This window comes from Pocillopora verrucosa, chromosome 2 (genome assembly GCF_036669915.1).
Source record: "Pocillopora verrucosa isolate sample1 chromosome 2, ASM3666991v2, whole genome shotgun sequence".
Taxonomy (NCBI): Eukaryota; Metazoa; Cnidaria; class Anthozoa; order Scleractinia; family Pocilloporidae; genus Pocillopora; species Pocillopora verrucosa.
The window spans coordinates 16,430,700-16,443,494 of NC_089313.1; the positions used below are offsets into that span (position 1 = coordinate 16,430,700).

General features: G+C 36.4%; 3 protein-coding genes across 3 annotated transcripts; 2 read left to right on the forward strand and 1 right to left on the reverse strand.

Annotated features, from left to right (window-relative positions):
- The first annotated feature begins 418 nt into the window (after nt 1-418).
- LOC131780986 (mitotic-spindle organizing protein 2B-like) lies at nt 419-844 on the forward strand. The gene has a single exon (XM_059097626.1). The coding sequence runs from the start codon at nt 419-421 to the stop codon at nt 842-844; it is 426 nt and encodes a 141-aa protein (XP_058953609.1).
- A 1,062-nt stretch (nt 845-1,906) lies between these two features.
- Nucleotides 1,907-5,195, reverse strand: LOC131781045 (homeobox protein 2-like). Its single transcript, XM_059097689.2, has 7 exons — nt 4,448-5,195; nt 4,043-4,108; nt 3,741-3,953; nt 3,177-3,275; nt 2,908-2,992; nt 2,415-2,512; nt 1,907-2,162 (listed from the first exon to the last, which is right to left on the reverse strand). Exons 1-7 carry the CDS (start codon nt 4,990-4,992, stop codon nt 2,090-2,092), a joined length of 1,179 nt encoding a protein of 392 aa, XP_058953672.2. The 5' UTR covers nt 4,993-5,195; the 3' UTR covers nt 1,907-2,089.
- Nucleotides 5,196-5,475: 280 nt separating this feature from the next.
- Nucleotides 5,476-12,518, forward strand: LOC131781040 (secretory immunoglobulin A-binding protein EsiB). The gene is made up of 11 exons (XM_059097684.2): nt 5,476-5,743; nt 6,973-7,125; nt 8,066-8,122; nt 8,337-8,438; nt 8,716-8,798; nt 9,061-9,135; nt 9,537-9,579; nt 10,371-10,451; nt 11,074-11,181; nt 11,664-11,788; nt 12,024-12,518. Exons 1-11 carry the CDS (start codon nt 5,476-5,478, stop codon nt 12,189-12,191), a joined length of 1,263 nt encoding a protein of 420 aa, XP_058953667.2. The 3' UTR covers nt 12,192-12,518.
- The last annotated feature ends 277 nt before the right edge of the window (nt 12,519-12,795 follow it).

A 12,795-nucleotide genomic window follows, 5' to 3' on the forward strand; every position in this document is an offset into this window, starting at 1 on the left:
AAACATTACTATGCATCAAATTTTATTAAGAATTTTTCTAAAAGTCAAGAGAGTTAATTTAAAGCGCACTTTAAAACCATTGAATGTTAAAATCCTTGTGCCGTTTTGAGCCACTAATTTGCTCAAAGTTTTAGCTTCTTTTTATTGGAGGTGTTGATGATCGGTCATTTCCATTAAAAGTTTCCTTTAAAAACTGGAATTGTCGTATCGGGACATTTCATTGCACCTCAATCCCACTCTTAAATGATGAGCGTAGACTGGAAACGAGTAACTATATCCAAAATGGCTCCCAAGTGAAGTTGTGTTGGGCTGAGGTGGTTGGTGTTTTTTTCCTTTGAGCTCGAGCCAATATTGGACCATCAAACGGGAAAAAGTACATTAATAAATATATAACCAGCTCTTCACTGTTTTTAAAGACATGTCGAGATCGCAGTCCTCACCGGATATTTACAAGGTGTCTGTAACTCGGACGAGCTCCAAGAGCTTGGACGAAGAACTTCTCGAACTGTGTAATTTGAGCGGAGTCACTTTAGATCCTGATGTCTTCAAGATATTGCTGGATTTGATAAAGCTTAATGTTCCACCGCCTTCGTTAGTCACAGTTCTTAAGCAAGTCGCTTCTACTAAGGGCTATCGAAACGAAGGTCATCCCGCTTTGTCAGCAAAGTCGAGTACCGGTTCCACTAGTTCGGCAGGAAGCGCTTCAAGTTATGAGTCTTTACAATCTTCACAAAGTACCATTGCTTCTGGAAGTAGTTTGGGATCGACTCAAAGCCCGAGACTTGAGAGAATTCCAATTTCTAGCCGTCTGAGGGAAATGAAAGCCAACGCTATGCCGCAATAGTCTGACTTTATCTTCGTATAGAGACAAACCAATGCCTGGCGTACTTTTCATTGCAGACACTAAACAAAGATTTTGTAATCCTTGCTTATTTTTTTTTCAGATTTTAAAACTTTTTAAATGCAAAATTAATTGTAAATGTGTCACTGCATGCAAGGTTTGGTTTAATTATCCTGAGTGTATGTTAATCTCACAAAGTGTGACTACAGTCAGACCCTGATGTTTTCAAGATATCTTTGTTCCACTACCTTCGATAGTAGCAGTCCTCAAGCAAGTGGGTACAAACATGCTTACTGTCAGTGTAGTCACTCACAGAAAATTGTATGACTTCAAAGAAAAAGCGACAATTCTTTTACAACCTCTGTTATATTAGCTTGCATTGGTCCTATGCAATGACTGACATAAACTAGATTTTACTTGGAATCATTGTTTCCTGCAACATGCTCGATCAACTTTGCTTCATCTTGAACCCCTAACAGTGACTAACAGCTAAGAATTCCCTGTAATATTACCCCTGAATCAAACAGACACTAGGGTCAGAAGAATTAAGGAAATGACCACCAGCTGAAGGAGCCCTTGACTGTTAACCAAATCTACCTTGTGGGTACTATAAGAAATGTATAGAGAACAGTCTGGAGAATTACGATGTTAGGCTTTAGTAAAGTGAACCCATTCACTGTAGTAGCTCCTCACTCCGAGAGGGAATTAAGCTATAATTTCTCTTTGCATTACTGAGGGGAATGGGGGTGGGGGCTGTAATGAAAATAGATCAATTTTTCAGCTGGAGGTTGTAACTTCAGCTTGGCATGATTTTGCAGAAGATGGGATTCTAATTGAATTTTGCGAATGCAAATATAATAGCAAATATGAATATATGTGAATGGGTTACACCTAACATACCCTCTACAGCCATTTTAAGTTCTCCAATATACCTAAAAACGGGTTAGAGTGAAATGTGAGATATCTGTATATATTTCTAGTAATCAATGTTAATTGCATGTATTTGATTTCCAAATTGCATACAACAATTTGCTCAAAAGAGAAACCATTCAGGCTTTTTTATATAACACCTGTTTTATTGTAATTTGAAGCTGTTTCAAAGTGTAAATAAGTATATAACAGTCCAAGAAAATATTTTCCTATCATATAACAACTAATCAACTGAAATTCACAATCTGTTACTCTCAACAAACATTGTCTAAAGTAAGCTTACAAATTATTGATAATATAAATAAATATAGTCTTTATTTATGGGTCCATATCATCATCATCTTCAAAACTGAAAGTGCTACATTCACCAACAATCTCAACATGATGAACCCTGTGAGGAATAATCAGAAATATTACATATTAAATAACAGAGTTCACATTCAATACTTACCTCTCAGTAAAACAAGTAATGGCAACACTGGTAAAATTCTTTACCTCAACTGTGTATCTCTGGTTTTCAAACTCTCAAATTTTGTAATCAGGTAGTAGTTAATTTGTTCTATTTCAAAATCATGAAACAACTGCACAGAAAGTCAGGAAGAGAAAGATGGGTAGCATACTCACACTGTCTCTGTAAACTCACCCTTTGTCTTGAAGCTGGTCCGTCTCAGGTAGACTTTCCATGATCAGACTGCTGCATGTGCTGCTACTATTACTATTTGGCAGGTCTACATTGTTTTCCTAACATGAAGAATATGAGAACACACATGCTTAGGAAACATACTTATTTGCAACAACTGATAACAGGTATTTCATAAAAATTATGTAACTCATCCACCCCAGTCCACCACACCTTTCTGCATTCACATTTGATATGACATCTTTGTCACACCACACGAGAAACAATCAAAAACAAGTTTTTCACTGTTGAACTACAAATTTCAACTGTGTGCTTAATTTTCACTCAAGGAAGTGATTTACATGAAACTTCTCACAGTATTATCCAGCAAACTGATTGAGAAAGCTTGGTAACAGTGAAGTGAGTTACTTAAATATATGATAAGTTCTCTAAACTAATTTACAACAAAATGTATAGCAGCTGAGAAGGGGGAAGTATGCATCAGATCTCTGATTACCTGGCAAACCTCCTTGCTATCTGTTGATAAAGAAAACCCATCATCAGGACTCTTCCAAGGAACAACTGCCAAACAAGGCTTACTTCTGCAAAATAAATAAAAAAGAAATAAACTTTTGATTTCATGATGTCAGACATACACTAAGCCTAGTATAAACATGTGGAGTAACTTAAAAGGTATTAACAAGCGATTGTTATAGTTTTTCCTTAAAAAATATGCCTAAAACCAAATTAGTTGCATTGAAACTGAAATAGAGATATTGAACTTACATCTGATTGTAGATAGCTTCTGGAATGATTGACTCTTGTTTGGTGATAGCTTCCTTCACATGTGTCGACAAAACAAACCTTGGCAAATTGTCTTGCCGGCTGAAAAATAAAACAAACCACTAAGTAATAATATTGTAAAGTTCTGCAAAATATCCACAACTTTCAAAGAGTAGCAATGGTATTTATTTAAGGGCTTGGTATTAGAGGCCATGTACCACAGATGTTAAATGTGATGGGTGTCCTTAGACAAATAATTTTTCTGCAGAAAAATGATAAAGGAAAAACTTGGACATGTCACGCAGTCAAGGTAATTGCTTACTTTGCCAAAGGTCTTTAACCCTCTACACCCTAACATCAGTATGCATATTCTCCACACTGTTCTCTATACATTACCTAAGAAGCTGATAGGGAGAATTTGTTTAACAATCAAGAACTTCTCTAGTTAGCAATAATTTCATTTTTTTCTCATGACCCTAGTGTTTGATTACGGGTTCAATTTAGATACTAGTCTCCCTTAGGGTAACAAAGGATTAAAACAGAGAGATAAAAATAACTTTAACTCACTTTTGCATTGCATCTGTATTTTTCACTTCATCATCATCACTGTTATTATCATTGCCTTCAGATATTTGACTGTCAGAGGTGCCAACTGCCTGATTTGCCATTAAACTTTGCATGATATTTACAGGATTATTATGATTGTTACTTATCCTTAGATTGTGCATTCTTGCTGCCATTCTTTCTGACAGATACCGTTTACTTGATGGTCCCTCTTGTCTTCAATAAAAGAGATAAGTAGAACTTAATTGAGTTGACTATACCTACTTAAACATTATTAAAGAAAATTAAAACAAACCACTGCTTACCCATCATCACCTTCTGATAAACTACTTTTCCGTTTTGCTTTGTGTGCATGCAAGCTTTCATTTCTCCTGCCACAGTAAAGAAAACTGTAAGGATTAAATTGTGCCAATTGTACCATATGCCCTAACATCAGTATGCATATTCCCCATACTGTTCCCTAAAATTTCCTAAGGTTCTGAAAAGGAGAATTGATTGAACAATCTAGAACTTCTTTAGTTTGTGATCATTTCTTCCATTCTCATAACCTTTAATTCAGGTTTGATGGTGATATTGTAAGGATAAATTATGTCCTTGTCACTCTTACAGGTAAAAGGGTTAAAGTGGTATTTACTTTTATTTCTTAGAGGTCATTTATACTAACTTTTTGACATTCTAAGTGTGACAACAACAACATATTATACACTTACCCCCTACCATTAAGTCCTCGGGACATCTCTACATTATTATTGCGAGAATGATGACCCTGCAGTAACATTGATGTTATTGCAGGGTTACCAGAACTTGACCCTGGTGTAGGATTCGAGTATAATGAAGGAAAAGCTTGGCCTTGAAAGCTTGTACTTATGTTTTGATTGTTTGAAGTCTGTGATTCTTGTAATGGAGTGTGCATTTGTATATGCGATGTGTTCTGTGAAGGTCGCAATGAGAAGTATCTTTCAAACGGCGGTGAATTTGAGTTGCTTGATTGCTGGAAGTTTGATTGTGTCGTATCGCCTCTAGGTAACCGATTAGCTAATTCTGAATTTCTGGAAATTCCAACGCCATGAACTCTTTGTTGTGGTGGAGGAAAATGCGGACCTCGTAGAGAAAATCTCAGGCCATTGTTGGCCGTTGCATTCTGAGGTCTTAATGAAGGGTTTCTTATAGTCTCCCTTCGCTGATTCGTCGGGCCAAAGGAATCTTCGTTGTCCCAAGATATCGATCCGTAGGGTATATTGTTGTTGTTATCCATGTCCGATGATTGTCAAGAGGAGGATGAAAGCCAGTCGTTTAAAAACCCCTTGTTCATTAAAAAGCTGGCCTAATTAATATCCAGGGAAAGAGATGTTGTCCTCCAAACTTGCTTGACTCATCACCGAAGCTAAATCTACTTATTAATTTGGAAAGGTAAATCCTCCATTGTGCTTCATATCCAGGTCGTGTAAGAAATTTCAAATAGTCGCACGCAAAATAAATCGATTTTGTTAGGGAGGGGAGGGTGAAAGGAGCACTTTTGATCTCCACTAAACGTAAATTATCTCTCATAGAGGATGAAAAAATATAATTTCAACTTGTTTATCAAATAGAAAAAAACAATTTGATTTATGCACTATAATTCATACTCGGAGTTTTACTTCAGAAATTCCACTTGTCTTAATTCTCCCTATAGGGATCCCCTACACGAAGAAGTCAAAAGATTTCCTCTGTGTAACTGCGGGCTCGTGAGACATCCAACATGGCCGCAAAGATGGCGGCCTTATTTCGTTGTTATAGAGTTTCTTTGGCTTGTCGGCCTGTAGTTACGGACGAAATTAATTTTTTAATGCGGAGACAATGTGTATCATTCTCACGCAGATGTGATTTAAGTTGCTTAGCGACAGAAAATGGCATTTCACCCATATCGAAAAATACATTTGGATACCAACAGACCTCACTTGTGGGATTGCAGGAGAAGAGATTTTTTACATCTTCCTCCGTCACCCCTAATGATAACCCACAAATAAGTAAGTCATAAACGTGGCTGTTTTTAATATTAATATTAATATTAAGAGAAGGTAAGTTACCATTTCCTCCCAAAAGCCATGCTTAATCGCTTCTCATTCCACACGACCCTAGTGGGTGTTGGGGAGGCGTGTTCAAGTGGGTTAGGGTCTAGTGCAGTGGACAACAATTGGGTTCATGAAAAATTAATTTAATGATGCTTTGATTTAGCCTTAATACTGCTTTCACTTGCTTGCTTCTAAGTAAAACAAAATCTAAAATAAGCACCCAAACCCCAGTTTGCAGAGGGTGGGGGGAGTGCAGGTACAATCTTTCCCCAAAGCACTCGGTAGGAATGTGAGAGACGTGTTTGCCTAATGATTAGTGTGCTGGACTCTGGGTTGAGAGGTCTCAAGACCTGGCTGGGTAATTGTGTTGTGTTCTTGGGCAAAACACTTCACTCTCATTCTACCTCTCCCCACCCAGGAGTATAAATGGATATTGGTGGAGTGTAAGGGAGGCCTGATAAAGTGCTAAGGGAAGCCTTGTGGTGTACCAGCATCCCATGCAGTGGAGAGAAATAGTCTTGGTCCCTTTAAGTATTAAAACCAGGAATAAACTGAGTGAAGACTTTACTGTTTTATTTACTTATTCTGAATTCCAGAATCAGAGAATTAATTTTTGTGCCCAGTAGCTTTGAAGCTAAGTGTACATAGACCAGTATATTTTAAGTGCTGTATACTTGGCTTAAAATGGTTCTGCATGCGTGAGAATGATTGTCCTATTTTTTTCATATCTGCAGTCTTGGCCAACCTGATTTTCACTTGTATTTCCTACAACTGGCATCAGTTGTTTAGAGTACCTGATAATTAGAAGGCTTTTAAATTTATTCTTGTCTGCATCCCTGGATGTGTATGAAAAAAATTAACCTATCAGATGAGCCCTATGAGCCTCTAGAAAAACCCCTAACCCCTCAACTCCCATGAGTGACCAAGACAGAATTTCTCCTTACAATATCAATACAAAATCAATGATATCAGTGACGATGATAAAGGAAAATGTCAATTAGGGGATTACTAGCTGATTCATTACCAAATTCTCCAAACTAATATCATAAGAATTGTATGACAGGAAGGAGAATTACTGTAATAAAAAAATGTAAAAACTTTCAGGAGCTTGTGATGACTATTTTTAATTAATTTTGTATTTAGAAGGTTTTAGGTTACCTAATTACTTCTTTGGTCTCTTGCAGCATTTGAAAGCCTTTCCGATCTGATAAAAGACAAACTACAAGAATCCCTTAATCATGATTCCTTGGCAACACACTTGAAAGTTCTTGAAGCTTTGATCAAGCATTGGAAAGGGGAAGTGCTATCTGTGTCTGTCACAAGAACAGCAGCAGAATGTAAGTCTTCATCATTGTTAGATTGTAAGACCTTGTTTATTGAAAAAAAATCATATTATAATATTATATTCGATATGAACCATGACTTTCTATCATGATAGTATTATATGATAAATTATGCACAAATCTTGATTGGTTCTTGCTGATAAGATATTGACGGGCAGATGCATAGATGACTTCACTTTTAACAAAATTTTGCTTTTTTATCATGTAAAACAAAGAGTTTCCATGTTGCTGTGAGTCTGTACAGTAATAGATCACAGAAGATGTGAAAGTGTGGGAAGGACATCAGTGATGTATTTGAGTGTGCCTTGAGTGAAGTTTTTGTTCTTACCACATTTTGACATCTTCTGTTATCTATTACTGAACACTGCTTGGCAACATGGAATCTATTTGTTAATAAACCCTTTAACTCCCAGATCAAATTTGTAATTCTCCTTACTGTCAACCATACAATTCTTATAATGTTAATCCAGAGAATTTTATTAGTATTGGATCAACTAGAATTATCTCCAAATTGATATTTTTCTTAGTTCTCATCACTTTGCTGGTTGACATGGTACTGATATTGTAAGGAGAAATTCTGTCCTGGTCACTCTAGAGAGTTGAAGCGTTAAGCTATGATCATAATAACAAATAACAGCAAGTGGTTTTATGTACCATGAACTAGCAATCCATGGATGCTATATTCTGCAAGTAGCTGCAAGGAAGGGTTGAAAATGTTCTCGAATCAACTAGATTTGACTCAAATTGGATGATTAATGCCCTTAAAAGTCGACACATCATACCAGAAGTCAATTTGCAAGACACTTATATCATATTCCACAACTTGCTATGAGGGAGGGTTGAAAATGTTGAAATGTTGAAAATGGAATTGTGTGACGTGGACTTTGTATGAATTTTATAATATTGAATTACCTTGAAATTTTTATTATTTCAGTATCTTCAGAGGATGTTTATAGACTGGCATCACTTATCTTTGAAACCCAAGAATCAGGTGTGATAGAGAAATTTGTGAACTTTAAATATTTGCTATCACAATTGCATCGTCCCATAGGAAACTCTAGAAAATCCAATGTACTTCATCAGTGTAACAAGTTGGGGGTCTTAGTGCCACTATCTACCTATTCCCCAGAGGCTTAAAGCAATGTTAGCAAGTTGTACTAACAAGCCATACAAATACTAAATGTCTGATATTACCCTGTTTATAGTTGGAAAGGATGCAGTTGAATTGGCTGCTCCACTGTTCAGATTTTCTGCAATGGCTGGAAATCCAGATGGAATGTATAGCTATGCAAAACTCCTGGAAACAGGTTGATTACTCTTATCTGGATAATAATATTTGTATTCACTATGCTTGTGACATAATTAAGTATGATGTTAAGAGAGGTCTTCCTAGCATAGAGTGGTTGTCCCTTTTTTCTTTCTTTGATTTTATATCATTCATTTTCTCTTTCTTTTTATTTCATTCTATCCCATCTTGTCCCATCTTATCTCATCTGACCTCATCTCATTTCCTTTCACCGTATCTTTTCTCATTTCAGTTTGTTTTATTTGTGCTTTATATTTCTTTTATCTGCATTTTCTCAGGAGAGGGTGGAGTAGAAAGAGACCCCATTGAGGCTGGAAAGCTTTTCTCAGAGCTTGCAGACCAAGGTCATCCATTTGCTCAGGTTAAAGGCTTTATATAGATTATGGCATAATTTAATCCAGTTTAAGTTTAAAACATTAATGGAGTGTATGAGGAATTAGGGAGGTTTCTAGAGTACATTAGCAAGTGCTCATGCTTTTTCAGCTTTGCTGCTTTCCTTGCTTTTTTTCCTTCCCTTTCTCACACATTTGGAGATGTATTCATCCCACACACATTTTTTTAAAGTCATGATCACAGGTGCCCAGTTCTGACAAAACATGAAATTACTTTTCTTTTCTTTTCAGTTTACTTTAGCACATTTTTATCACAATGGAATTGGAATGAAAAAAGATTTACAGATGGCCCTTGAGCTTTATGAGGTACCATTCTACTGTGCTTGTTCTACCATTTCAATGTTGCATTGATATAATGTCATTGTGTAAAGTGATAGTTTGTGCTCATCATTTTAAATATTCTGGTCAGATCTCAAATTTAGAAATTGAAAAAGTTTTACAAAGAAAAATTTGAAATGGAAACATTTTCGATTTTAAATTAATAAGTATTTTTAACCCTCAGATCTTCAGTTAACAGGTTGTTCCTTTTAATGGCACCCTTGTTTTGTCTAAAATTAACATGATGTGGCCTGTTTTTAGGATATATATATAAGACAGTATTGAAATTCTCTGTATAGGAATATGTTGGTTTTTTTTTTTAATTTTGTTTTTATTGAGAACAAGTTAAGTTGACACATGTGATGTGTTAATCCTCTTCTTAATTTCAGGCCAGTGCAAAGAAGGGTGTGAGAGAAGCTAACACTATGATAGGTATGTACATAAATGACCACTGTTACATGTTAGAGCAAAACTTAAATTATTTGCTGAACTCGATAGGGCTCTGGGCTTATTGTGTATCAAGCTGGATTTTGCATTTAACCCTTCATCTTCCAGAAGTGATTAGCAAGTATTTTCTCCCTATGGTGTCTATACATTATCCAGCAAACAGATAATGAGAATACTCAAAATTATCAAGTAGGAGTTGTTATATTGATCTAATGTCAAATTCTCTGACTTTTTTGCAAGGAAATGTGTAGTAGCTAGAGAGGAGAATTAGCAATCAGATCTTGGAAGTTAAAGGGTTAAGTCCTTTGTACTCATGATTATAGGCCAGATTTCAGTGTTGTTCCCTGGGTCTTTTCCTTTCCTCCTTTTCAGCCACTGATCTTTTCTCCTCTTTCCCTCCTTCACCCCACCAGTGTGCACCCCAGGCAGCAATATACTGCTAGTTACTGGGGGTGTATCGCTGTCTGTAAGACTTAGCACCACCCACTGATTAGCCTGTTAGCAGGCTCTCCTGTTCAGGTTTTGCTGCCACCTATTAAACCATCAGCAGCTGCTTATGTTAAAGGTTATTGAAACCCCCAACCCCAAGAACCTGGGAAATAAGCTCATGAGGTCTCTGATTTTGATGACATAAGTAGTTCACTCTAATTCTACACAAGAATAACATTTATTAAATTTAATAAAAAACATGATGTGCATTTGATATTCATTCATTAAATTTATTAAAAAACATGATCTACATTTAATGTACATCATTTCTTTTGTTTTTTTTTAAGGAAACATGTATACTACTGGAGAGATAGGAAAGGTAGATCTAACAAAGGCAGCCAAGTATTTTACAAAAGCTGCTGAAAAAGGTTTGTTTTTATATGAATTATGAATTACATGTTAAACTTTTTGCAGAGAGATGAAAAACTGACTAATGAATTTTCTTATTGGACAATTTATGATATAAAAGGATGGTGTATCATATGAAAGGCACATGACTGGTGTGCACACATGTCATGTGGAATCATTGATTTAGTGGTATAGTAATAGCCCTGAATCAAGTATTAAGGTCACTATAACAATGGGAACAATCACCAACTAGAGAAATTCTTGATTGTTAAACAAACTCCCCTTGAGTTTTCAGCATCTTAGGAAATGTATAGAGAATTGTGTGGAGATTATGCATACAGATATTAGGGTGTAAAGGGTTAAGGATTTACTTGTTTGTCATTCAAGGAGGAGTATTGAATAAGGCCAAAATAGGGGAAGATGCAAGTTAGCCTTGCAAGGCAGGAAAGACCTTGTGAAACCCTTTCCGGTAATTTTATTACTAAGAAATGTGTAAGTCTGTTTGAGAAAGAGAGAGAGAGAGAGTGTGGCCTGGGAGAGAGTGTGGGCTGGATTGTATCTTCAGTGTTTTGGTATTGGAGTTATCATGAGGTGAAAAGCTTCCCTGATTTTGAAACTATAAAGTGGTCCACTTTCATTAAGGTGATGTGCCAGCTCTCATGTCACTTGGTGCATTTTACAGTCAAGGCACTGGTGTAGAAAAGAATTTTCAAAAGTCATTCAAGTGCTACAAAGCAGCAGCTGACCAAGGTACATATGTCATAAGCTTAAATTCTGCAATGTGGTAAGGGCAAAAACATACTTAGTGTAACATAACCGTGTTATTTTTGGTTTGTGTGTTAACTCGTAGTCTGTCTGTTTGTCAGTCTGTCAATCAGTTATTTACAATTATGATAGTCAATCAGTCTGTCAGTGCAACAGTAAGTCAGTCTAGATCAGGGAGTCAGTCAGTCAGTCAGTTAGTCAGTCAGTCATCATCTATCAACCAGTCTGTGAGTCAGTTGACTAGCAGTTCAGAAGTCTGCATGATTATTTTACAATTCCACCATCCATCCATCTATTAGCTGGTCTGTCAATTAACGATTGATTAATTAAGGTATTTACCAAGTTTTTTCACCTCTTGAATGGGGCTTCTATGTACTCTTCTTTGTCTGATGAGGCTTTATTCTCCACAAGAAGAAGAAGGAACAATGATAGTAACTATAATAATGCTGATGATGTCTGCTCACCAGGCCACCTAACAGCCCAGTACAATGTTGGAGTCAACTATTTTGCTGGAAAAGGAGTTGAGAATGACATGAAGAAAGCAGCTTATTACTTTAACCTTGCTGCTCAACAAGGACACGTGTTTGCTCAGGTATATTGATGCACCAATAATCACCCAGTGTAAACCCAGATAAACTTTTCTCTTGATTTGGGAGAAGTACTGAGTGAAGGGTCTGACATAAGGAAGTTAAAATTAAAGAAGTTAAAAACTTTATTGTTAAGTTGCAACTTGCTGTTGAGATCATAATTCAATTCTTCCTTACAATATCCATGGATTTCTAGATTGACAGTGCACCGATTTGTTCCCTCTTTGTTTTCTGTTGTAGATCAATCTTGGAAACATGTATTACTTTGGATATGGTGTGGAGAAAAACTGGGAGAAATCAAGACAGCTTTACAGGGAGGCAGCAAAAAGCAACCAACATGCTGAGCTTTTGCTTCAAGAACTTGAGCATGAAATGGAGAACCTGGACAAAAATGATGACCCTTATTAGTCACTGTAAAAATGATTAAAAGCGTTTTAGGTGACATCACTGAAATGTGAAGCAGGGTTTGCAGATCGTTTGTCACCTTGGTTAAAGTGATCTAAGGAATAGATTGTGGGTGGAAAACAAGAGGTTATTCAGGTGTTAACTTTGCAATGGATTGGAACTGGGAATCAAACAGCTCAAGTGCCTCTGTGAATCTAATTGAAGTCCAGGATTAAATGAACAGGTACATTATCCGGTTAAATGACGCCAAGGGATATCAGCTGTGTCTCAAGGAGTAGACATGTTGCCAGGCAACAATGTAAATTAAATTTAAAATGGCAATATCATTAATTTGTGTAAAAAACGTTTCTTCTTGCTTGGACTGTGTAAACTCTCATGTGAGATGAGCATAGGTTATATACTTGAGGAAGAAAAAGCCATGCATATGTGGAACTGTAGGGCTTTCTGATATTTTGCCAACCTTGACTTAGTATTTGAGAAGTGTTTCAAGTATGTAATTATAGTATGTGAACATCAGAGTGGAAAGAAAGGAAAGCTGAGAACATAGAGGAGAAAGTGATGGGAATATTGGTTCTTACCATAATGTAATTCCTAACGACAAAAAAGT